The sequence below is a fragment of the Salvia splendens genome, chromosome 20 (genome assembly GCF_004379255.2).
Source record: "Salvia splendens isolate huo1 chromosome 20, SspV2, whole genome shotgun sequence".
NCBI classification, from domain to species: Eukaryota; Viridiplantae; Streptophyta; class Magnoliopsida; order Lamiales; family Lamiaceae; genus Salvia; species Salvia splendens.
In genome coordinates, this window is record NC_056051.1 from 25,058,665 (window position 1) to 25,085,578 (window position 26,914).

Genomic DNA, 26,914 nt, shown 5'->3' on the forward strand with positions numbered 1-26,914 from the left:
TTATAAAAAAAATATACTGTATGATTTGTAATCAACCAAATTTACGAATATATAAACGCGGTTGATTAGATCAAATTCTTTCTAGAGAAAAAGGGGTCGGTCAGCTCGCAAGCTTAGTCAAGATCATCGGCGGCTCCTCCTCCTCCGAACTCTTCTTGATCTGTATTTGGAGGTGCGGATTCTCGACTTGTTTCTCTTTGATTCGATATTTTCAGTTTGCTTGTGTTTAGTTCAATTTTGTTAGATCGATTCTTCGGCTTCTGATTAGGGTTTTCGAAATTGAGAGTTTCTTGAGTTTATATGCTTCTTCTTCTGCCTTGGATCTGTAGTTTTCTAGTAACGGACTATTAAAGTTAGGGTTTTTGGAAAAGACTGAATCTTTGAACTGTCAATTACTCTGTTTGGGCGTTTTTCCGTTTATATGTTTTATGTTGTGTGAAATTGACCTCTTCAATTTGTGTTTTGATTGGTTTTTCCCCCAAGAAATTATGGGTTAGTACTAATAATTTGAAGCTTGTTCTTGTTTTGAACAGTGGTTGGTGGTGAGCTGCTCTTGTTCTTGGGCTTCTGTGATTTCCCCTGTTTGTTAAAAGGTAAGAAACCCCTATTTGAGTTCTCCTTTTATTTATCCAAACAATCCTTTAGGATATTATTGTATTTGTATGATTTTAAACTGGTTTGATTGGTTGAATTTTGACACTTATGATCCATACATGATAAGTTTCTGGTAGCTGTATAGCCTGTTTATGTGAATCTTAAACTGATTTGATTGATTGGATTTTGACAATTATGATGAAGAATTTGAATAGCCATAGACATGATAAGTTTCTGGTTATAGGATGAATCTTAAACTGATTTTGTTTGTTGAATTTTGTCGCTTATGATCAAGAATTTGAATAGCGATAGGCATGATTAGTTTCTGGTAGTTGTGTAGCATTTGTTATTTGTATTGTATTTTGATAGTCTGGTTTTAGTGCTGGAGGAACTAACGTTGTTTCCTTCTCTCTTTGAGATGCACTTCTGGTCATCATCATACCAAATGCAGCTAGACTTGTGTTTATGGATGCCAAGACATTTATGCAGCTCGTCGAGGAGAAGAAAAGGAGAGTTCTGGCGAAGAAAGAAGCTCCCTTGAAATGGGAGCAAAAGCTCGAAGCCGCTGCAAAGGCGAGAGCTGATGCTGAAGCCAAAGCGAAGAAGGCAAAAGCTGCCAAGCACAAGAGAAGGTCTGTCTCGGTGTCTTGTAGCGATAGTGATAGTGGCGAGGGGAGGAGGAGGACTAGAAAGTCCCACAAGAAGCGAAGAAAGCACAGCCATTCGGATTCAGACCATGAGAGGAGGAAGGATAGGAAATCCAAGAGGAAGCCAAAGAGACAGTCATATGATTCTGATGATGAAAGCAGTGAAGGATATGATTTGGACCATGAAAAGAGCAAGGACGGGAAACTGAGGAAGAAACTAAAGAGAAGATCCTCTGATTCTAATGATGACAGCAGTGATGGATATGGCAGTGAGTTTGATGAGAAAAGGAGGCGGCATGGCCATAGGAAACGCAGGCATGATTCGCTCCCAGGTTCAAGTTCTGACTCCGAAAGTGACGAGGATGAGCATTATGCTAGAAGAAAAAGCAATAGAAAGCATCATAAACATCACCGTCACCATGAACGAGCACGTGATCTTGATTCTTCATGCGAGGAGGAGGATGCAGGCAGAAGGGAGCATCTTGACAAGCACCATGGACATGAACATGGTCATCGGTCGCACAGCCACGACACGTCTGATTCTGATAGGCACCATTACCATCATCTCACTAATGGTCGCCAACAGTCGCGTGAGCCGACTACATCCAACAAAGATGAAGCCTTACAGCTGGAGAAAACTGATGGGCATATGGAAGATATGATGCACCAGAGAATGCTTATCTGAATTATCAAAGATGGATTCCATGGCATCCCTAGAATCTAACTGTTATTTGCTAGCAAGAAAACTGCAGCTAGACTATGAATACTTGTATACCTCTTTTGTCTTAAGTTAATCTCTATTTTTACTTTATTATCTCTTCGGTTTATTTCAATATCATAGTTGTCAAATGGTACCGATATACCTCGATGCCCAGCCATATAGAAAACAAGTCATGATATATATTACTTCTAATACATGGGTTAGAAAACTAGTCATAATACAGGCATATTACATGGGTATAATAAGCTTAGCTTGGCAATGCTCAGCCATATAGAAAACAAGTCTTGATATATATTACTTCTAATACATGAGTTTACAAAGGGTTTAGGGTTTATAAATAAGATTACACAGATACCTGAAAACAACAATAGCCTAAAATACAAATGTATTAGGGCATCCACTATAGGGGCGCCGCCCCCATTCCGCCATCGCCCCGTCGGGCCTATAGTGCGGGCAGCGTCCGCTCCGAGGCGGACGCCATTTCTGGGGCGGAAGGCCATCCGGCGAGATGAGTGCGAGGGCGCGCCGGCCGTCCCACGGAAATTAATTTTTTATTTTCGAAAATTGTATTATAAATATCACTCCTCCACCACCTATTTTACACCCATTTCAAACTCTCTCCATTAATTCACTCTCTACGTTTTCATTTGTATTTTTTTTAAATGTTCGTTGTATAATTTTCCCAGTTCCATAATACAACGAATATTTGGTCCCAATACTTTTTTTACATTTCAGTATTACCTCGGTTTCTAATTATTTACATTCCGATAATTTTAATTACAATTGATTTAAAATAAATGAAAAATGAAATAAAATGAAAAGTGGCTAAAAAAGTGGCGGGGCTATTGGAAGTGTCCGGCTTATAGCTGCGGAGACTTTTTTTGTGGGTGCGGACAAATAAACTGGGGTTGTGGACAAAAAAGTGGCGGGGCTATTGGAAGTGTCCGGCTTATAGTGGACACCCTTACACTTACCAAAATTTTGAGCATCTTGCTAATCACAGATGCTTCCTTGCCTGCCTCAACCTCGGAAATGCAACTTCACCATTGCATTTGCAGGAACATGTTCAAGTGGTTTTATTCTATAAGTTTCAGTCTCGTGCCTGAATTTCAGCACAAGAAAATGAATAGCTTGGTAGTATAATGTTACAAGCTGACTATCCAATCATAAATGTCAGAAATTCTTCAAAATCTTTTCACTTGCTACTCCAACGGATACGAGAATAGAAGTAACCTCCTGCAAGAAGCCAAGATCAAGGTTATGAATACATAGACAGTTTGAATCAAGAGAGACATGCATTCATACTTTGAAAAACAAACCTACGGGTTAGAGAGGCCAAAGATAGTATAATAGTGTGATATATTTTCAAGAGATCAGTCACCCTATTACTCTAGGCCAACTTAACTAAAAATCCCATCTTATCAAATTTGATATGTCCCAAATTTTTGAATTGTTATTGAGCATGAAATAAATAGTAATAACCAGCTTGAATCACATAGAGTTACCTCAGTACATGTCAACTATCAGTCACCCTATTCCTCTAGACCACCTTAACTAAAAATCCCATCTCATCAAATTTGATAGATGTCCCAAGATTTTGAATTATTATTCAGCATGAAAAAAATAGATAATAACCAGCTTGAATCCCATAGAGGTACCTCATTACATGTCAATTATCAGTCAACATATTCCTCTATGCCCCCTTAACTAAAAATCCCATCTTTTCAAATTTGGTAGTATGTCCCAAAATTTCAATTTATTATTGATCAGTGTTTATAGTCATTTAACCCTGCATGTTAAAAGATGAAGAGAAACTACTACAAACCTCAGCCATCTTTCTGTAACCACAGAGCACTGCACCAGTAGACTCCGGGCTCAAGATTCGTTTCGCTCTAGCAAAAGCAGCCTGCACAAACAACATCATGAATAACACAAACGAGGAAGAAAGCTATGCAATCCATGGAAGCCCAGTGTTTTTAACAACCTGCACGAAACCTCGTTCTCCTCTCCAAGATGGAGCAGCATGCGACAGCACTTGCACAATATTGACCCCTGTCGATTCCCACTCTTGAAACCTCTCCTACAAAGTTACCGGAAAGATCCAAGATATAAATAAAAACTAAACATTGAACAAGGACAACTACACCTACTGAACTGGCATTTCTTAACCCTTCAATCAGCCATCATAAGGAGTAGAAGTATACCTGATATGCCATTCTATTAAGGTTTGTGGCCCCGTAATAGAGTCTAACATCTTTTCTCTTATCAGCACCAAAGCCTGTCTCGATCAAAGACCGAATTGGGCTGCATATAACAAGTAACAAGATGGAATGGAGTTAACACACAACATTAGGTCAGCGTAAATACAACTCATCAAACAAGAAAGCATTTCACACATTTCTTCGTACAATACAATAAAACACACGCAAAGTTAAATCTACAAACATTCAAAAATGGCAAAACAAATGCCAAAGCTAGCTAAACATTTTTCCAATGTTCGATTCCATCAAAATGAGATGCTAGCTAAACATTGAAATTATTCAGAACAAAACCAGAAATTAGTTCTTAATTAGCCATAATTGCATCGAGATCATTGGCAATAACTGTTACTGCTAAAACAAAGGTATATTACATTCACAATAGAATAGAATTTAATACATAATCTATTTACCTAATTCCGGATCCTGTGGCGAAGATGAGCACCGTCTGATATTTCTCCGGCGGCGAGATTCGATCCACATCGAAACCGCCACCAACCGCCTGGCTCAATTCGACAACATCGCCTCTCCGCAGCTCGCAGAGGAGCTCCGCAGTGGAGCCAGCAATAGGCTTCACCAGAAATTCGAACACGCCGCTGGAGGCGGCGATCGACGGAGGCGAGGAGATGGCGAGGACCGTGCGGCGGTCGCGGAGGCGGAGATGCAGGTACTGTCCGGGGCTGGTGTAGGACGCGGCGAGCTCGGGAGATCTCGACACGTCGACGGTGACGAGGAACAGCGATTCGGCAGCGGGGGAGACTTTGACAAGCGGGGTGGGGGTCCAGACGGTGGTGTCGTGGCGGAGGGCGGCGGCGGAGACGGCGAGGCCGCGGCGGAGGATTAGGCGGGAGAGGTGGCGAAGGGCGGTGGATTTAGCGACGGTCATGGGTAGGTGGAGGAGGGATCATGAGAGCTGAGGGTGGGAATTTTTGGTAGAAGAGACCAGAAAGCGCCGCCGCAGGCGGTGGGGTTGGGGGTATCTGGTGTGCACAGGCTCACCGTAGATACGGTGCTTTAAACGGGTCGATTCTAGACTTTGAAATGTGACCTCACGGTTTGTCTTTTTTATTTTATTTTTTTGGCCTAATTGCAAATTATTGTCAAAATAGTAATGAATTTTGGATATATTTTCTATTATTCCGACGAAAATTAATGAATTTTGGATTGTTAATCATTTATCATTAATAAGAATCTACTTTTTTGTGAAATTATCTGCTATTGAAATCGAGAAATCATCATGGTTTTAACCACCGACGAGCTAAACAGTGTTATCTATTCATAATAATAAATTGCTTGGTTGCAAAAACGTTAACAATATATTATACGTAGACAACTAAGATTAAAAATTGAAGAAAAAATCAATATTTTGGCATGACTTTATAATTTTCCGACGATTTACTTAATTTGTTTATTTATTGGCAATGTAATTTGCAGTCTAGATTTAATAGCCCTAGTATTTTATGTTGTTATCATAGGAGTATGTTTTAATTGGAATTTAGCAAATGTGATTGGAAGCCGAAGTGTGTGAATGTCTTATAAATTAAAATCAAACTAATTCAAATAATATGACCAAAAACCAAATCGACTAAAATTCAATGATTACGTATAAAATATAAAAGAGACAAAAAATAACTAAAATAATACTATTAGTGAAATGCACTAGCATATAGCAACAAGTGCTGAAAAAAAATCAGAAATAAAAATAGAATCTAATTTTTTTATAAAACCTTTGGAGCGAACGTCCTAGTTAAAAAAGGCATGCTACCTTTTATATATATGTGCATAGAGTTGAATAATTCGATTCATGAAATAATCTCAAGCTGAAACTATAAAGATTACTTGGCTTTCTTAGTTTTCTTCCAACAGTATTGAACAAAACATGAGATTCGATAAAAATGAAGGCCGAATCATTTCTTCTGCAGCAGAAATGGAAATATTTCAAAGGGATATCGAAACACAATAGCAGTGAGTGGGTGAATCCGATTCTCAGAAAATAAGTTGAAGCAAAAATATACAAGTCCGCCGATATCAATCACCCCCACCTTATTACGTCACATGATAAAAATGGGGGCTTGGCAAAGAGCCATTGTAACATTTTCCCGCACATATAGAACTAAAACAGAAATGTAATAACCCCAAAAATACAAAAATCCTTCATGTGGGCAGTGACTAGAGCTCAATTATTTTCGCAATTATCAGCAGAGAGAACAATAAGTCATCGAAAGGGACAGTTTTTGACCTATATCTAAGCAGCCGATTCCTTGGCAATCTTCTCAGCCTTGGCAATCACCTCTTCGATTCCTCCAACCATGTAAAATGACTGTTCGGAAAGGTCATCGTACTTACCATCCAAGACTCCCTGTAACAGAAAAATCAAGGTATATGCATCACGTATGGCAACAATCGATGTTCACATAAGATAACTTAAACCATTCTTTCTGTGGTGAATTATGAATATAGACTTCAAAAGTATGCAGATATTTCAAATTTTGTAAAACTAAAGAGAGTAAGAATTTGTACCTGGAAACTGGTGATACTCTCCTTCAACTCAACATACTTTCCTGGGGCACCCGTGAAAACTTCTGCAACATGGAAAGGCTGGCTCAAAAATCGTTGGATTTTACGAGCACGTGCAACAGTCAATTTGTCATCTTCACTGAGCTCATCCATTCCGAGAATGGCAATAATATCTTGAAGATTCTTGTAGTTCTGCAAAACTTTCTGGACACCACGAGCTGTGTTGTAGTGGCCCTCTCCCAGGATGTGAGGGGAAAGCATACGGGATGTTGAATCCAGAGGGTCGACAGCAGGATAAATACCAAGCTCGGAAATCTACAAAATACAGACAGAAATATCAAAATAAGAAACAAGATATAAACACTCTTGAAGAAACTTGAAAAAAACAACATATACATACCGATCGGGATAACACAGTGGTGGCATCCAAGTGAGCAAAGGTGGTTGCAGGAGCAGGATCTGTCAAGTCATCAGCTGGCACGTAAATAGCTTGGACTGATGTGATAGAACCCTTCTTGGTTGTGGTAATACGTTCTTGAAGACCTCCAAGATCGGTAGCCAAAGTAGGCTGATAACCGACAGCAGATGGAATACGTCCAAGCAAAGCAGACACTTCTGAGTTGGCCTGGAAAAATATTGAACACAATAGACAACTTCAGTAAAATAAAAAACGCAAAGTAACTGCACAAATGAATAGATATAGCAATGCAAGCCTACTTGGGTAAAACGGAAAATGTTGTCAATGAAGAGAAGCACATCCTGGCCCTCAGCATCACGGAAATGTTCAGCCACAGTCAATCCAGTAAGTCCAACACGAGCACGGGCACCCGGGGGCTCATTCATTTGACCGTAGACAAGGGCACACTTGCTCTCAGCCTGAATACATAAGATAAGAAAACCTTAGCCAAAAGGCAATACCAAACTAGATAAATGAAAACTTCCAGAATAAGCAATGCTGAGTTACTGACCTGCTTCTCATCTAGCTTAATGACACCACTTTCAATCATTTCCCGGTACAAGTCATTACCTTCACGTGTACGCTCTCCCACACCAGCAAAGACAGAGAAACCACCTGAGGAACAAACAAGCAAGAACAGTGAGATACGTGCTGAACATATGCATCAGTAAGAACGCAGCAATCTAACTAGAACTAACCATGAGCTTTGGCAACATTGTTAATCAGTTCCATGATAAGCACAGTCTTTCCGACACCAGCACCACCGAAAAGCCCAATCTTTCCTCCTCTTTGGTAAGGTGCAAGAAGGTCGACAACCTAGAATTTAAAAACATATGGAAAACTAATGTCAAGAGAAAACCACTTGGATTAAAAACATTGCAAGAAATTTGGTCGCTCAATCAGGATCACTGCCGTGCCCAGTAGAAAGTACCTTGATACCAGTGACAAGAATTTCTTGTTCGGTAGATTGCTCCACAAAGGATGGAGCTTCACGGTGAATGGGCAAGAAGTGCTCAGTCTCTGCATAATGACAGTTGGTTAGTAAATATGCAATTTTTTCCAATCACCAAACATAAGCGGTTTCCCCGGGAAAGGCAAGAATACTTACTGAGATCACCCTTGTGGTCAATGGGCTCTCCAATGACATTGATGATGCGACCTAGGGTGGCCCTACCCACAGGAACCTATAATCATGTAATATCATCTTTAGTCAATAAGGAAGATTACTATATATAAAACAGTGACTTAAGCAATTGGCACATTGACAACCAAAATATAGTTGTTTAAGGAAGATTACTATACATAAAACAGTGACTTAAACAAAGAGTCACTGACAATTTATCTCAAACTCAGTAAAGTAGCCTCAACCAATATCAAGGATCCAACAAATGTCAGCCATATAATCTCGGTACAGTAACATAGTAAACGAGAACAACAAACTTAGCTTTGATAGTCAAGTCGATACAGCTTTAATCTCAGACGGGCCTATATATGAATAAAAGGGGCGATACATTTAAATAGCTCACTTAGTATCAATCGATCATGAGAAACATATACATTATCCCTAGATCTAAGCATCAAACAAAAACACCGGGTGAAACAATAATCAATTCAACCTGATAAAATCAGCAAAATCACAAATCAATTCAACTCAATCCCAGCATAATCACAAATCAATTCAACTCAATCCTAGCATAATCACAAATCAATTCAGCTCAATTCTAGTATAATTACATAGAACAAAACCCTAATTCAAACAATACAATCGAGAATCAAGCTCAATAACAAAATCCGAATCAAAACAAAATGTAAATCCAACACATTAAAAAACTCACAGTAATTGGCGACCCAGTGTTCAGCACGCGCTGGCCTCTAACAAGCCCTTCAGTTCCATCCATAGCAATGCATCTCACCACATTCTCCCCCAAGTGAGATGCCACCTCCAGCACAAGCCTGATCTGATTATCCAGCACCTCAAGCGCCGTCAAAATCGGGGGAAGACCGTCCTCGAATCTCACATCGACGACGGCACCAATGACCTGGCAGACCTTCCCGATTGCGCCCTTTCCGGTGAACTCGTCAGTGATCTTCCCAGTGTGCCCATCGTTGGACGGCGCCTTGGACGGAGGAGCAGCCGGAGCCGCCGAGGTGGCGTAGTGGTTGGCGAATCGGTGGAGGAAGTGGCCGGCGGGGGAAGGGCGAGAGGTACGCCTCGGAGCCGGAGAGATTGGGGATCTAGTGCGTCGGGCGGTGGCGGATCGGAGGAACGAGGCCAGGAGCCTCCGGGAAGACATGGCGGAGGAGGTGATGATGGAGATTTAGAGAGGGAAAATGGAGAAATGGTGAGGAGAGAGTGAGTGCTAGGGTTTGTGTGAGAGGGGATTATAATCTAGAGAGAGAGTGGGGTAATTAACTTTTTAACTTCTTAACTTTTAACTGTTTCCCTTGTTTTTTACTGGGATGAAGCATATCCTGTTGCGACGGGGTAGTTTCGGTTTTGGGCTTTTTTAAGCAATAAAAAGGGATCAAAGAAATGCGAATGGGTACAAATGTGACACGTGGCGCTTATTTTTTGAAGAGTATCATTAATAGTACTCGTTAATTTTTTTGAAAAATTGCTACCGTTTGAGATTATTTTTTATTTTAGGCCAACTAAGCATTAGTTGTTTTATTTAATTTTTATATTTTCAAAAATTAATGGACGTTATTAAAGAATAAAATAGATAAAGCGAAGTTTAATATTTATGTTATTTATAAAATTAATGCTATAAATAATCATTTTTAATACTATACTATAATCAAAATTAATTTAAAAAAATGGCCGTTTTATTACTCTAATAGGAAATTTAAAATCACAACTTAACTTTACTGTTCCATAAAACTGCTTTGCAACTAGGGGTGAGAAAAAAACCGGAAACCGAATATCCGAACCGAACCAAACCGAAATTTTGAAATTCGGTTCGGTTTTTCGGTTCGGTACGGTTTTAAAAATAAAAAAATTTCGGTTTTTCGGTTCGGTTCGGTTCGGTTCGGGCGAAGAAAAAAACCGAAAAACTGAATTATATATATATTCTATTAATTTAATATATTATATTATATATAATACATATATTCTTTTAATATATTCTACTATATAATATATATTATATGTATTATTAATTTTATATTATATATAAATATTCTATCAGTATATATAAAATAAAATAAAATACACATATATAAATATATATTTATATTATATTTATTTTTTTCAGGTTTTTTGGGTTTTTTTTCGGGTTTTTCGGTTATGTTCGGGTTTTTTCGGTTTTTTAAGTTCGATTTTCGATTTTTCGGTTTCGATTTTTCGGTTTTTTCGGGTTCGGTTCGGTTTGGATTTTGAACTAAATTCGATTTTTCGGTTTTGGTTCGGTTTTGGTAAAAAAACGAACCGAAACCCGAATGCACACCCCTATTTGCAACATCGCCTGATAAATTAATCCTATGATTATGGTAAGAAATATAAAGATTTTGGTGATAATTCAGAGCATCTATCTTAATATCATCATGAGAACATATAAATTCGTTGTGAATATCATTTCTTTTTTGATCAATTTGAGTCATTCTAAAGAAACAAAATATTAGTTTACAAGCGTTATTGAATTAATTAATTTAAACACCATATGGAAAACAAGATGAAAAGAATCAAAATGAAGTAAAAATTCAAGATCTTGAAAATTATAACCATAAAAGAAATTTGACATAACAAATTAATAACGTTCACTATTATTCAAAAAATAACAATATACAATGGGACAAACATTTACACCAAATTCAATTGGTAAAAAATACTGGAGGGAACATCTTTTTTGGTCCACGAACTTTGCCAAAGTATCATTTTAGGTCTGTGAACTTTGAAAATATCATTTGAGGTCCATCAACTATGGGTTAATATCATTTGAATTACTTTTTTACTATTTCCAAGTTTTTCTGGACGAAAATACTCTCAATACCTTAGGGTATTTATATTTTTAATAAACTTATCATATACTTATATTTTTTTATATTTATAATATATTTTTGACGAATTTTCTAAATATAATCTTAATTTTTTTATATTTTTTATACTCATTGCTCATATTTTTTATAAATACCTTTACTAGTATATATTTTGGATGAATTTTCTAAATATAATTTTAATTTTGTGATATGGAAGAAAAGATCCTTATTCAATTTTTTATTATTAAAGAAATGAATATTATTCAATTTTAAAATTCTTTAATATAAAAAATTGAAGAAGCAATCTTACTTGCATGTCACAAAATTAAGTGATAATATTGAAGGTCAAATTATATTTAGAAAATTGGTTGAAAATATATTGTAAATATATTTATAAAAAATATAAGTATATGATAAGTTTATTAAAAATATAAATACCCTAAGGTATTGAGGGTATTTTCGTTCAGAAAAACTTGGAAATAGTAAAAAAGTACTTCAAATGATATTAATTCATAGTTGGTGGACCTCAAATGATATTTTCAAAATTCACAGACCTAAAATGATACTTTTGCAAAATTCGTGGACTAAAAAAAATGTTCCCTCAAAATACTGTAATGACTGCTATTATAAAATGTAGATTTCATTTCTTCATGAAAGCCTATTATTAACTAGGGAAGACTCCTCCTGAAATAGTCTCTCCCTTGCTTTAGCAGCCTACATAAATAAACATATGTGACAATTAAAATTTATGATTGATGCATCTTCTTACTCGATGAATGAAGAACTTGGGTTCGAATCTGCCTATGTGCGAAAATTCCATTTTTATGTAGTTACTTCGCCTTGAATAAATTAAATTTATACGACGTTCAGTGCAGTATTCGCAGTTCTCACAAAACGGGGTTTTACGTTAGCTCCACAGGCAACTACTTAAGACACATTATAGTATACAAACAAAGACGAAGACGACACACCTGTTTCTCCCAATTCGTGACGATTGTTGTTATTAACGAGAGCAGAATCGTCTGCAGCGTTGCACCGGACAGTATCCCAATCCAAAGGCCTATCCCTCTAAAATCAAGCCAGAAAGTCGGTGCAATCGCGATAGGGACCCCAAAAAGATAAAACGATGCAAGGTTGATATAGGCGCCAATGTGCTGCCACCCGCATCCCCTAGCAACCCCTACAAGCACAAACACAAACACGACATGATCATAATCTTCGTATTGATTCAAATAAATCTTGAGGAAAGAAAAGATGATAACCCGAAAGGCATCCTTGGGCATTATCCGTTATGATCGACAGGCAGAGAAGTGGAGCCATGTATGGGTACATAGTCCACGACTTCCTTCTCGTTGCTGAAAATGTAGCCAAAAACACCCCGGCTTGCAAACACACACGAACTTATAACCAAAGCGCTTACACCAGCAAGGAACGCCAGCGCCCTAACCGAGAGGCGTGGCCCCTCCCGGCTCCCGGCTCCCAACTCGTTTGAAATCCTAGTGCTGAAGATTATAAAGCGAATATCAAAACCTAAATCATAGAAACACATGAACATGAGCAGAAATCTATGAGCTTTTATCATTGTTGGTATACCTTGCTGCTGCACCAAATCCGAACGGCATTGCATAGAGCGTAGAGATAGAGTTTAGGCTGTCGAAAAAAGGGATAGTAAGTCAAGAAACACACAAAGCTACAATAAAAAAATTTAAGGACCGAGCTCTCGAGCTGAGGATTCGGTAATAGCCCTGACATCAAGATCATCAACTCATACGACCACCACTCTAGACTGCAAAATGACGGAACAACTGTTTGGAAATAACACACACCACAATCACGAAAAGTAATAAAGAAAGCAAAATCGCCAGTCTGTTACCATATGTAACTATGTTTGAGGACGATACCAAGCCGGTCTTTTTCATTTTATTTTCAGATACTAAATACAAAAAGTTGTATCCTATGTTAAAGTAGTATATCTCCATCAACTTTGAGTCACCTTTTGAGCTTAACGAATGTTTCTTTTTGGAACGAGCGACTTAGAGTGGGACGACCTTAAACAGAATTAAACTCACTTATAATGGGACGGAGGGAGTATTCATGGATTCATATGTTCAGTACCTTAAAGCTTTGCACTTCAACAATAATAAGTTCAAAGAAGCGACTTACCACACCATAACAGCGGAAGGAACTGCAAAGCGAAAGAACTCCTTCATTGCCTGGATCTCGAATATCTTACTCGAGATCGGAGCTCTCGTTTTTCGGCAGTCAGGCGAATACCTCATGTACAACCTAAAATGGCGACATTCGACCATGTGGAAACGCTGATGGATCTTGAATTGTGTATCAGGCATATTTGGGGAGTTTGAGGGAAAGAGATAATAGAGAGAATAGATAGATCGATAATTGCTTGATGTTTTTATTACTGCTGAGGCTCCCTCATTATATAGGGATGATACAAGTGTAATTAAGGTACAAGATCAATCAAGTATCAATCTAACAATCAATTATCAATTTTTTCCTATTCTATTCTCGGAGCATAATCATGGTCCATAACTGCATTTATTCTTTGGTATCTTTTCCTTTCTTAACACTCCCCCTCAAGTTGAGTGGTGGGATCTCCAAAGCGCAACTTGCCAAGTACGTTCGTGAGGCCTTTTGAATTGACTGCCTTGGTGAGGATATCGGCCAACTGTTCTTCGGACCGGACAAACGGTAGCTCCACAACTCCACTTTCCAACTTCTCCTTGATGAAGTGTCTGTCGACTTCAACGTGTTTGGTTCTATCGTGCTGAACCGGGTTCTCGGATATACAAATTGCTGCCTTGTTGTCACAGTACAGTTGACTCTTGTCTTGTGTGAACCCAATTTCATTCATCAATCTTCTAAGCCATAGGATTTCCATTAATCCACTTCTTATCCCTCGGAATTCGGCTTCAGCACTTGATAATGCCACCACCTTTTGTTTCTTACTCCTCCATGTTACTAGATTACCTTCGACAAACGTGAAGTATCCGGCTGTTGATTTTCGATCGACTGGGTTACTTGCCCAATCAGCGTCGGTGAACCCATAAATTCCTCGTTGTTCATTCTTTCTGAACATTATCCCATGTCCGGCCGTTCCTTTTAGATACCGCACGATTCTCAATGCAGCTTCGTAGTGATTTTTCTGTGGTCGATGCATGAATTGGCTTACTACGCCGACTGCATAAGCAATGTCTGGTCTTGTATGAGAGAGATAGATGAGCTTCCCCACTAGGCGTTGGTATTTGCCTTGATCTGCTAACTCAGCTCCATCAGAGATCTGCAGCCCGTGGTTCACCAGAATTGGTGTATCAGCGGGTTTACAGTCAATTAAACCCGTCTCTGCTAGAATGTCCAAGGTATACTTCTTCTGTCTCAAGAAGATTCCTCCCTCAGAGCGCAGTACTTCGATCCCCAAGAAATATTTAAGGTTCCCCAAGTCTTTCATCTCGAACTCTTGGAATAAGCTTCCTTTTAGTCTTTCTATTTCTTCTGTATCGTTTCCAGTGATGATCATGTCATCTACATAGATGATGAGGCATGTGATTTTGTCCTCTCTCTTTTTCAAGAACAAAGTATGATCCGAGTTGCTCTGCTGGAATCCATACTTGGTCATGGCCTCTTTGAACCTCCCAAACCAAACTCTTGGTGATTGTTTGAGTCCATAGAGGGTCTTCCTCAGCCGACACCCTTCTCCTTTTCCGAATCCCTCGGAGAATCCCGGGGGTGCTTCCATGTACACTTCTTTTTTCAGTTCTCCGTGTAGAAATGCATTCGTTACGTCAAACTGGTGAAGTGGCCAGTTCCGGTTTGCAGCCACTGAGAGTAATACTCGAATGGTGTTCATTTTCGCCACGGGTGAGAAGGTCTCATCGTAATCGACTCCATAAGTCTGTGTATAACCTTTGGCGACTAATCGTGCTTTGTATCTCTCTATAGATCCATCTGGCCTTCGCTTGATGGTGAACACCCACTTGCATCCAACAGCCTTTTTTCCGTCTGGTATTCTGCATTTCTCCCATGTACCGTTTCTTTCTAAGGCTCCCATTTCTTTCAACATTGCCTCTCGCCAGTGTTTGTGTTTCAGAGCTTCTTGCACAGTATATGGGATTTCTTCTTCTTCTTCATATAAGGCGACCTCAAATGCGTGCGCCATTTCTGAGAGGTGACCCTTGGCCAAATTCACAACAGAGTACTTGGCTTTCCTGCCGACGATTTCAGGGCTATATCTCTTCGGTGGGACTCCTCTATTGGGTCTTGGTGGTAGTTTATATCCTCCAAGTTCTTCATTAATCTGTTCTTCCAATAATTTGCAAACTTCTGATTCATACTGTGAGTTCGAATCGGGCTCAACATCTGTCTCAGGGTCAGTCTCATGCAGATGAATATCATTTTCAGGAGAGATATCAGAGGCACTTACATCGGATACCAGTAGGGGAGTTTCTTGGATGGTGTCATTGTTTGGTGCGGGCTGTATTTCTTCAGGATATGCAGAGTCTTGTTCTGGGTGAACTGTTGGAGAACAAAGTGCTGGAAGACCTGCTGGTAACCGGCTTAGTGGGTCACTATTGCTCTCCCTCTGACCACTAAGGTGATTGAAGAAATATTCTGTTTCAAGGAAATCGCAGTTCGTTGTAGTGAACATACGATTAGTTTTCGGATCAAAACACCTATATCCCTTTTGTGAACTACCATAACCCACGAAGACACACTTTGTAGCACACGGAGAAAGTTTGGTTCGCTCATGTTTCGGAATATGGACAAAAACTGAGCATCCGAATACCCGAGGCTGGAGAGTTAACGGTAAAGGTACGTGGGCTAGTGTCGAGAGGACTTGCAGAGGAGTTTGCAGGTCAAGAGTACTAGAGGGTAGGCGGTTGGTCAAATAAACGGATGCGGCTATAGCTTCAGGCCAGAAGTGTCTAGGGGTGTTAGACTCAATAAGCATAGCTCGGGCAATTTCTAGGAGGGTACGGTTCTTTCTTTCTGATACCCCATTTTGTTCTGGTGTGTATGGGCAAGTAGTTTGATGGACCAGGCCTTTATCAAGACAGAAGGTTCTCATTTTTGAGTTGACAAACTCCCCCCCATTGTCGGAACGAAGGATCTTTATGTTTTTCTGAAATTGGGTTTGAACTAATGTGTAGAAGTGACTAAAGTGTTCAAAAACTTCACTTTTGTGTTTCATAAAGTAAACCCAGGTCATACGAGTGCAATCATCTATAAAGAGAATAAAGTACTTGAACCCTTGTCCCCCCACAGTTGGAGACGGGCCCCACACATCAGAATGGACTAGTGAAAAACAGGAATCGACACGGGTATTATTTGATTTATATGACTGTCTATGGCTCTTGGCTAACATACAAGTTTCACAATACATATCTTGACTGAATTTAGGATTTAGGATTTTTAGATAACCCGTGGAAGGATGTCCCAAACGTCTATGCCAGAGCCAGGCTTCCCGATCAGTAGATCCATGAGTCAGCAATGCGGTTCCTTGTTGTGTTATTTCGTCGACGTAATACAGCCCGTCCCGCTCAGTGCCACGTCCAATAATTTCCCCTGTCCTGATATCCTGTAATAAACAGAAGTTTGGTTGCATTAGTAGAGTACAGTTTAATTCTTTCGTCACATGGCTGATTGAAAGGAGTTTATGTGACATAGAAGGAACATATAAGCAGTTAGATAATGTCAGAGCAGATGAAATTCTGACTGTTCCCGCTCCTTCAACAGCTGTAAACTCTCCACTAGCAGTTTGGATATGACTTTTTGGTGCCCTATGCATATTAGATATATCAGAAATATCATAAGTAATAGTATGTGTGGCTCCGCAGTCAAAAATCCATTTATCATTTTTCATTTCGGATGTGACGGACAAGGCATATGATTTAGGCAACTGTTCAAGTATCTGAAATCGATTTTCACACGGTATTGGGGCTGTTTTGAAATTTTTACCAACTCTAGGGGCATTTTTAGTAAGTTTCTGCATTGTGGGGTCCGGTTTGTCATTTTCAGAAATTTGGGGGCGTATTAGTGATTTTCCAAGGTCTGGGGGATCACAATTAGGGTGTCCGAAAGTGTGAGGGCTCGGTTTGGTATTTTCGGAAATGTGGGGTTGTATTAGTGATTTTCCAGGGTATGGGGGGTCGTAATTAGGAAGTCCAGAAGTATGGGGGCTTGGGAATAAATTCCCAAACCCTAAATTACCTCCCAAATTCGGCGCCTCCATTTCCTTCTCCCCCACATCCGATTGAGCGACTCCTCCTCCTCCCTTGGCCACTGTCGCCACTCCGGACGGTGCAGCTTCCATCCCTGAGTTGCCGCATCGGTTGCTAGCGACTCCCATGTTGCTCCCGATGGAGGCGGCTGATTCTCCTTTTCCCACTGCCGTCGCTGCGTGCCCATTGTTCCGGAGTGATATCGGTGGTGGTTTGGTCTTTCTCTCTTGCCACCACTCCGGATAACCATGGATCTCGAAGCAGGATTCCCGTGTGTGTTTCTTCTTCCCACAATGGGAACAAGTGAGTTTCGACTTGTCCTCATCGGTCCTCTTGTGCCATCCACCACCATTGCTGCCGCCGACGTTCCGTTGGGGATGAGGTCGGTGGTTTTGCCATTGGTGAGTCACGGCTAGCCCAGCTCCGACTCCCTGTGCGCCGGAGTTTTCCGTCTGGAGCACATTCGATCTGGCGTCTTCTCGCCGGAGGATGGCGTATGCCGCTTCAGCCGAGGGAAGTGGTTCTGTCCTAAGTATCTCCTTTTTGATGCTTTCATACTTGTTATTTAGAGCCACAAGTAATTGGAACAATCTCTGTTCTTGCTTCTCGGTATTGTATATTTCGATATCTTCTGCATACTTCATTGGGTTCGGGTGTTTCCGATCAATAGAGATCCACAACTCGTTCAATTGGGTCCAGATCTCCTCCAATGACTCTTCCTTCTGTTTTAATGTAATTGCCTTTGCATACAGATCGTATACTTGGATTTTGTCACTCCCGCTGGCGTAAGTGACCTCGATGCTGACCCAAATATCCCTGGCTGTCGGATATTGGGTTAATCGGCTCACCAGCCTCTGTTCCACGTTCTGTGTGAGCCATGTGAATACACAATGGTCAGCCTGCTGCCATTTTCCGAAGGCCGGTTCGGTCGTTGGAGGAGGGGGTGGTACTCCAGTGATGTGAGACATCATCCCCCTTCCACCGATTGCCGCTTTCATGAGGATAGACCACTGGGGATAATTGTCTCCATTTAATTTCTCTGCAATAATCAATGGTGACGAATCAATTCTGTAGGTTTCTGGTGTTAATTCTGGAGGTTTGGTGGGTATTATTTGGTTCTGACTTTGTGCGATACTTGCTCGCATAAACTCGGCAAACATTCGAGCGAATTGCTCTGTTTCCGTTGGTTTTGGTGGGTCGTCGTTATCTGACATGTTTTTGGCTTTGCAGGGTCTGCCGGGTTTTAGCTAAAAGGTTTGAGATTGGTCCGAGACAGTGATGAAACTACTCTGAGTCTCATCCCTGCTCTGATACCATCTTGAATTGTGTATCAGGCATATTTGGGGAGTTTGAGGGAAAGAGGTAATAGAGAGAATAGATAGATCGATAATTGCTTGATGTTTTTATTACTGCTGAGGCTCCCTCATTATATAGGGATGATACAAGTGTAATTAAGGTACAAGATCAATCAAGTATCAATCTAACAATCAATTATCAATTTTTTCCTATTCTATTCTCGGAGCATAATCATGGTCCATAACTGCATTTATTCTTTGGTATCTTTTCCTTTCTTAACAATGGAGACAGCACCGACTTGTAAACAAGCACCCAGCACACTGGCACATGGATGCAGAGTGTGGTGCACGAGCTCACGAGCAGTGGAGTGATCAAGCTCTGCATCTGAAAGTAACGGATGAGCGGCTCCAGAACCGCGTACCCAAAGAGGGCCGGGATGAGGCACACTGAGAACCTCCCAGCTTCGTGTGAAAAATCTGAGGATCTTGGCCGACCAGTTTGAGCAAGTCCCCCATGTATATCCACAGGAGGGACAAGGGAATGCACACGAAGAGCAGAGAGACGATAGCCGTGTAGGTTTGAGTTCCGACTCTCTCGTATTGTTGGGCTCCGAAAGCCTGCCCACTGGTCGTCTCTAGAGCACTAGCCATACCTAGCTGTTATTCAACACAGGGGAGAATTCAAGCAGTTCTATTTGTGGTAATTGCAACATTAAATTTAAAGAACATGCCATGTTCCACTATTAAAACTAGGCCAACGCACACCTCAAAGTTTCGAAGAAACGTGAAAACAATTATATTTCATTATGAAACTGAAATGTGCAAAAACTTGTAGTAAACAACAATTGCTTCTTTCAACATATGCTTGGAATGAAATTATTTTTGTTGAAGCAAAGAAACTACAGACTAGAAACAGAGTGTGAACAGTATAGAACTTTCAATTTGATCATTACAATACCACAAATTTGCAACCAACAGATAGTGTTTTGCATGAATGAAATGTCAGTCTGCATACTAATAGTTAGTACAAATCTGGGATTTATTGGTGGTTGTAACAAACTTGCTGTTAATTATGCTAAGACTTAGCAGAAATTCATACAAAGAAGGTGTTTATTTGATTTTTAAGCTCTTTTGAAAAAGTATTTTGTCAAAATAAGCTCAAACACAACTTATACAGTAAAAATGAGAGCTTACAAGCTCCAAAAAAAACAAGTTCTTCAATCTCAATTTATATTTCATAATCTTATACTCACTTTGTCGCCATTACTTGATCCATTTTTCCATTTCTCAATTTCACTAACTCCCTTCACTTTTAACTTCACTTCACTACACTACTTTACCATTTCTCAGTTTAAGTATCAAACAGACCCTTATCATATAAGCTCGATTATCCAAACACTTCAACAGCTCGCAAACTCACAAAACATTAGCTCTCTAAAATAAGCTTAAACAACCAATCCCTATTTCAAGAGTAACAGACAGCCCAGAAATTTCAACAACCACAGCGATTCACCAAATTTAGCATCATTTCATCAGAGGCAAAACCAAACTGTGCAGCAAAGCATCAAATCATCAATCATTCGCCCTAATTCATAACAAAAAGGGGCTAATCAAAATAGGGCAAAGTGAAGTGAGATGGAAGTGCGTACAATCACGCTGAAGCCAGTGACGTCAGTAAAGGAAATGGCTATGGCGGTGCTGGAGAGAGCGAGTTCTCCTAAATGGCCGACCATCATCAGTGAAATTACTGTGACCAAGAAGAACGATAGAGTGACCGCCGCCATCGGCGCTGATAAATAGCACAATTTCTTCGCCTCCTCCCATATCTCCCTCTCTCCGCCGAACTCTCCTTCAGCAACCCCTCATCCATCTCTCTCTCTCTGTTTCTCTATTCAGTTTGAACAACGAAAGTGCCGTTTTGTCGCCACTAACACATTAGAATTCCGCGGTATTTCTTAACGAGATAAACCGCCGCGTTAATTATTTTAGTAACTCACCATTTTTTCATTTAATCTGTTCACTAAAAGTTAAATCTAATACTAATATGTAGGGGTTGGTCGATATGAGATATCGTATCGAAAACGTTGTATCGTATATCGTATCGAAAATATCGATATGAAAGAATTTCATATCGTTATCGTATCGAAAGTTTCGATATATCAAATTTTGACATATCGAACTTTCGATATGGAAAATATCAATATCAATATCGTATCGAATACATGTATATCGAAAATTATATCGTATCGAATACCTGTATATCGAAAATTATAATTTTCAAAACTTAATATTCGATATAAAACGATATATCAAAAATATCGATATATATCGTATAAGATATATATCGTATATTCGATATATATCGTATATTCGATATAAAACGATATATCGAAAATATCGATATATATCGTATATTCGATATAAAACGATATATCGCGATATAAGAAAATTCATATCGTTATCGTATCGAAAACTTATGATACAGTATCGTTTCGTATTGAAAATTACGATATATCGAAAATTTGATAATTTTTCGATATTTTTCAATACGATACAAGCGATATATCATTTTTTCGATATTTTTCCCCAGCCATACTAATATATTAATTGAGTTTAGAGTTTTGAGTTTATAAATTTCATCATTTTAATTTTAATTTTTTACCATACAAAAAATTATTTTCTTTATATTTTTTATTTTGAAACATTACTCAATCAAAAATAATTATATATTATGAACTTATTTATATACTTCATCTATAAAACATTAATTTGCACACTTTGACTCGCCAAGGTTTATAAGAAATAATGGAAAATGGGTTGAAAAAAATTACTGAAACGTAAGTCATATTTTCATATACTCCCTCTGTCCCGGCTAAGATGACACATTTCTTAGCCGGCACGAGATTTTACGAGTTATTGGTTAAAGTGTTTAATTGGAGAAAGAAAAAGTGGGTGTAAATATTAAAATAGAAAGAGAAAGAAAGATGAATATTATAATAGGAGTGAAAAAAGTGGTAGGGTTTATTAATTGGAGAGAGAAAGTTTCCAAAAAATGAAATGTGTCATCTTAGATTGGACAAACTAAAAAGGAAAATGTGTCATCTTAAGCGGGACGGGGGGAGTATTAGTTTTATAGTAGTAATAGAATGCGAGTGACTATGAGTCAATGGAACGTGGGGTTCATTACCAAAATTAGTAAAAAGTAAAAGCGACAAGTATGTCGGACGAAAAATATTAGAGTTATTAGTGCAATAACATGCCATAAATTAAAATTTAATATATATTAATACGAATTGAGTTTATGTTTTTTATTTTAAGAATTTTAAATTTTAATTATTTACTTTTAAAAATTTTATTTTTTAAAAATTTCAAAATTTTGATTTAAGTATTTATGTAAAAGTTGCAGAAATAAAAATATAAAGAAAAATAAGAGAAAATGGAAAAAATACGTACAAGGGAAAGACTAACCGAATTGAAGGACTAAATTTATAAATAAAACAATATTTATATATGGAAAAAACAATGCGTATCCAAATCTTTTTCAAATCTTTTTCAAATCTTGATAATCCCAATTTGATATAAATGTAACAAACCGAGCTCGAGCCAGGTAGACTAGTCTAATCTTCCTAAAATAAAAATACAATCAAGTCTTTCCTGTATTTTAGCCTTTATGGAGTCAAGCTAAAGTTAGGGTTAGGATTTATTTTTGGTCTATAAATGTGGCCTTGTTTTTGATGCGCGAGTAGTTTTCGTCTTTCATAATTTGCATTATAGTTTCGTGTATCAAAAATTTGATAGTATTATGGAAATAATGAAGAAGGATTTGTATATACCGCAAGAAATATGGAGACAGATCCTGGGGAGACTCCCGATTGAAAGCATTCCGAGATGCAAGTATGTTTGTAAATCATGGCGCGATCTGATAGAAGGAAAAGAGGGTGAGTTTGTCACATTTTATACTCCGAAACCAGGCATGGCCTTCACTCATCCGAAAAAGGGGTACGCGGTATGCGATGATGCCTTGCTGACACTTTTCCGATTCGGCTTGCCTCCTCCTCACGACCTATACTCAACTCCCGATCACCACCGTGTTGTAATTGATTCAGTTAATGGTTTGATTTTGGTATGGGATGGAGTGGATGGTTCTAATCATTGTCTTTTCATACTCAATCCAATTACTCGTGAGTATATTGAGCTTCCTCCTCAGCCGGCACGTAGGTGTGTATTTGGATTTGGAGTGAGCAAATTAAGTGGACAATATAAAATTATATGTGGTGATGAATCTAGGTTTTGTCACATATACAATCTAGGCGGAGGAGAAGGGTTGTGGAGAAGCATCCCAGCATCTTCAACAACTAAACTGCCTTCCTGCGAAGGGTTGAGTAGAGTGGCAAGACCACCAAATAGAGTGCCTTATGATTATGCTTTATTTTTGAAAGGAAATATTCATTGGCTTGCAACAAATTTTGAGAATAATTTTTTGGTTTCCTGCTTTGATCTTGAAACTGAGATATTTACCAGTTTTTCTCTTCCTCCGTGTCACGGCAGCCAATACTGCCTTGGTTTATTTGGCGGATATCAGCTATGTATCTTGGAGGATCGGTTATGTTTATGCGACAACATTACAAATCCTTATCGTGTTGTTATTTGGATGATGGACTACTACGGAGATACAAATACGTGGGTAATGGAATATACCTTCGACTCACCAGCAAAAACAATCAGTCAAATTTTTTTCCCACTTAAGATTTTGGTAAATGGCGACTTATTGTACGCTTTTAAAGATCGACTATCTATCTACTCCAAAACTACAGGAGCTTTTGAGCCATATGGTCGTCTTCGACATTTTGGATATTATAATTTGTTCAGCACGGTCACTTTTACTCCAAGCTTTCGTTCGCTCAAGACCATGGGGATTCATAATGTTCAATCATTAAGGTTTTATTAAGCAAAACATAGATACATTCATAGGTTTGTACTTTTATTGATTTTTGCACGTGTCTTACCTTTTTTTAAGTGTAGCTGAACTCATAAATGTGTTATTTACCTTTTTATATATGTCGATGATTAAGTTAGAATAAGGATAGAACAAAACTCTTGATTGAGAACAATTACTTTAAAAAGGTGCACACATGTGTTCTATTTTTTTTATGTGTAAATGAACATAAATTTAAAGATCGTAGCACGGATGATTCGAATTCGAATCTAAGACTTTGGACATCAGACGTTACCTCTTTACCGCCAACTCACACACACAATCACATTCGTCCCATGTATGTCTACATCAGAGCTGCTAAATAGCACAATTTCTTCGCCTCCTCCCATATCTCTCTCCACCTTCTCCCTCTCACCGCCGGCCTCATCCATCTCTCTCTCTCTTTCTCTATTCAGTTTGAACAACGAAACGGTGCCGTTTTGTCGCCACTAACACATTAGAATTCCGCGGTTTTTCTTAACGAGATAAACCGTCACGTTAATTACTGTAGTAACTCACCCATTTTTCATTTAATCTGATCACTAAAAGTTAAATATAATATTAATATGTTAACATTAATTGAGTTTATCAGTTTAGGGTTTCGATTGCATAAATTTCATCATTTTAATTTTAATTTTTTACGATCTAAAATTTATTTTCTTTATATTGCTATTCTGAAACGTTACTCAATCACAAAAATAATTATATATTCTGAACTTATTTATATATTTCATTCTTCCACCATTAATCTGCACACTTTGACTCGCCAAGGATTTAAAGAAATGATGGAAAGTGGGTTGAAAAAGTTATTGAAATGTAAGTCCTATTTTTATATATTAGTTTTATAATAGTAATAAAATGTGAGTGACAATGAGTTAGTGGAATGTGAGGTACCGTACATTACCAAAAGCAATAAAAAGTAAGAGTGACAAATATTGGCGGACGGACTAAAAAGAAACTAGTGACAAGTAATGACAGATGGAGGAAATAGTATTTTAAAGCTATAGAGTTAATATTTTTTCTTAATTTTTTTATATATTAACGCAATGCACTATAACATGCCATAAATTAAAATTTAATATATATTAATACAATTTGAGTTTTTGTTTTAAGAATTTTAATTTTTAATTATTTATTTTTAGAAAATTTATTTTTTTAAAATTTTTAAATTTTGATATAAGGAGAAAGTATGTAAAAAGTTGCAGAATATATACCTTAAGTAAAAAGTGCAAATAAAAATATAAACAAAAATAAGAGAAAATGAAAAATATAGGTACAAGGGAAAGACTAACCGAATTGAAGGACTAAATTTATACACAAACAATATTTATTAGAATTTTGCACGTGTCGTGCATTTTTTAAATTTAGTTGAACTCATTACATTTACCAATCTAAAGTATCAGTTGGCCGGGTGAAATATCATATTTGGAGGAAAAAATAGAAAGCTGTGACGAAGAAGTGAGGAAGAATTAGGTGATTTAGTTGAAGAAGTGAGGACAAATAGTACTACTACTATGGTATTTTTTTTTGTGCCGACGAATTAGAGAATAATTGCAAAAGCTAGAGATATGAATAAGGTGATTGTTGATAGATGCAATGCCAACGTAAAAAAAAAACAACTTTGGCGAAAAAGAAAGTTTTAAAAAATAAATAAAATAGAACATAAATTATTAAAAGAAAAATGACTTGAATTGGATTCTAAATCATAACAATGTAAAAATGTAGGGAAAAAAGTGATACTACAAATAAGAACACATAAAATAGAAAATAGTGAAATCAATGTAAAATGTAATTTTAGGGTTTAGGGAAAATAAGAACATAAGGGAAAGTAAATAAGAAAAATAAGGGAAAATAAAGATGTAAAAATAATCAATAAGAAATAAGGCGGTTGGTTTGCTGGGTATCGAAATCTCGCCAATCACTTATCATGTCCGAGTGAAACCAACTGCACCACCGAGTTATTAAGCTTTATTGTTAATATAGATATATATACTCATTTGTAAAATAGATGGGATGGATCTTTATGACCTTTTTAGGTCCGCCACAGAGTATAATCAAAATCTGATATTAGATGATAGTTCTGAAAATTTTGATGTAATTTCAGAAAAGAAAAATTAATAATTCTACTTTGAATGGGCAATTATACATTCTCCATGTTTCTATCCAAAAATTATACTCCCTGAAAACTAAAAAAAATTCTTACAATTTCTCCAAGCACTTCTTGATACACACTTTCTGTTTCATCCAAAAAATTCTTCCAATTCTACATTCTCTCTGTTTAATATAAAAAGTTTATGATATTATATGGGCGCAATTTTGAAAAAAATTACGTAATTTGTTAAAAGTTTAGAAAACAGAAAGTATTATGTAATTCTAATTCAAATGTTTTTTCTAATTCTTTGAAAAGAAAAACTAATAGCTATAATTCTGATTGAATATATGTGTTAAAATGAAACTTTATAAGTGCACTTTTAGGTTTTACTTCATAGGTAGAAGCAGTATGAGTATATAGGTTTTACGTAATCGTCTGTCAATTCTTCCGTATTTTGTGTGGGAGATCGATTTGTGATTTATTTCAATTTTATTGTTATTCCCCATTAAGTTATAGTATTAATTTATATTTTCAGATTATACTATAGTTTTGGTGTATTTGTTTTTTATTGAAAAGGAACAAGATGAATAAAAAGAAAATCTTTAATTTCATTTAAATACTATTCTATTTAAATATTCTTTTGAAAGTCATGTTTGAATATTTTAGAAAAGATAATAACCATATAAATTACCACTAATATAGAATAAATCAGTAAATGATTTTGGAGGTCTAAATCAGTAAATGATCTTTGCGATCTTACCACTAATATTTTAGAAAATATAATAACCACATAAATTACTACAAATTTGTGATAATAGAATTATTTTTAAAATAAAATTGCAGACACTTATTAGAAGTGTAACTAAATCGTTATCACATTTATTTTATTATAAAATGTAGCATTGGAGCCTAATAGAATTGCAGCAAAAGACTAGTGTATAGATTGACTATCTATAGTTACATCTTTTAGAAAGTGTGAGGAATGAAGTGTGATAATAGGCTATTTTTCTAGCTTTCTGAAAAAACATCATGGAAGAAATTCTACCTTGATATGGCCATCGTCCTTTTTCAATAGAAGCTGTGCTCCTTCCACGAGCTCTTCGCGGTGATCATCAACGAAATATTGTCACTCTGGTCCATTAAAGTT

The 26,914-nt window shown here is 37.6% G+C and overlaps 3 protein-coding genes and 1 pseudogene across 4 annotated transcripts; 1 reads left to right on the top strand and 3 right to left on the bottom strand.

Annotated features, from left to right (window-relative positions):
• The first annotated feature begins 26 nt into the window (after window positions 1-26).
• LOC121782550 (sarcoplasmic reticulum histidine-rich calcium-binding protein-like) lies at window positions 27-2,055 on the top strand. Of its 2 annotated transcripts, none has more exons than XM_042180433.1 (3): window positions 27-172; window positions 534-593; window positions 1,013-2,055. In XM_042180433.1, exon 3 carries the CDS (start codon window positions 1,060-1,062, stop codon window positions 1,924-1,926), a length of 867 nt encoding a protein of 288 aa, XP_042036367.1. In that variant the 5' UTR covers window positions 27-172; window positions 534-593; window positions 1,013-1,059; the 3' UTR covers window positions 1,927-2,055. The 2 variants fall into 2 exon arrangements, with proteins under 2 accessions (XP_042036367.1, XP_042036368.1); XM_042180434.1 differs by having other exon boundaries at window positions 1,046-2,055.
• Window positions 2,056-3,013: 958 nt separating this feature from the next.
• LOC121782551 (fruit protein pKIWI502-like) lies at window positions 3,014-5,263 on the bottom strand. Its single transcript, XM_042180435.1, has 5 exons — window positions 4,634-5,263; window positions 4,167-4,266; window positions 3,947-4,042; window positions 3,788-3,868; window positions 3,014-3,198 (listed from the first exon to the last, which is right to left on the bottom strand). The coding sequence occupies exons 1-5, from the start codon at window positions 5,104-5,106 to the stop codon at window positions 3,136-3,138; spliced, it is 813 nt and encodes a 270-aa protein (XP_042036369.1). The 5' UTR covers window positions 5,107-5,263; the 3' UTR covers window positions 3,014-3,135.
• Window positions 5,264-6,186: 923 nt separating this feature from the next.
• LOC121782970 (ATP synthase subunit beta, mitochondrial-like) lies at window positions 6,187-9,564 on the bottom strand. Its single transcript, XM_042180985.1, has 9 exons — window positions 9,030-9,564; window positions 8,303-8,378; window positions 8,126-8,214; window positions 7,893-8,010; window positions 7,706-7,809; window positions 7,455-7,613; window positions 7,138-7,362; window positions 6,741-7,052; window positions 6,187-6,579 (listed from the first exon to the last, which is right to left on the bottom strand). Exons 1-9 carry the CDS (start codon window positions 9,486-9,488, stop codon window positions 6,466-6,468), a joined length of 1,656 nt encoding a protein of 551 aa, XP_042036919.1. The 5' UTR covers window positions 9,489-9,564; the 3' UTR covers window positions 6,187-6,465.
• Window positions 9,565-11,749: 2,185 nt separating this feature from the next.
• Window positions 11,750-20,570, bottom strand: LOC121780771 (annotated as a pseudogene).
• Window positions 20,571-26,914: the final 6,344 nt, after the last annotated feature.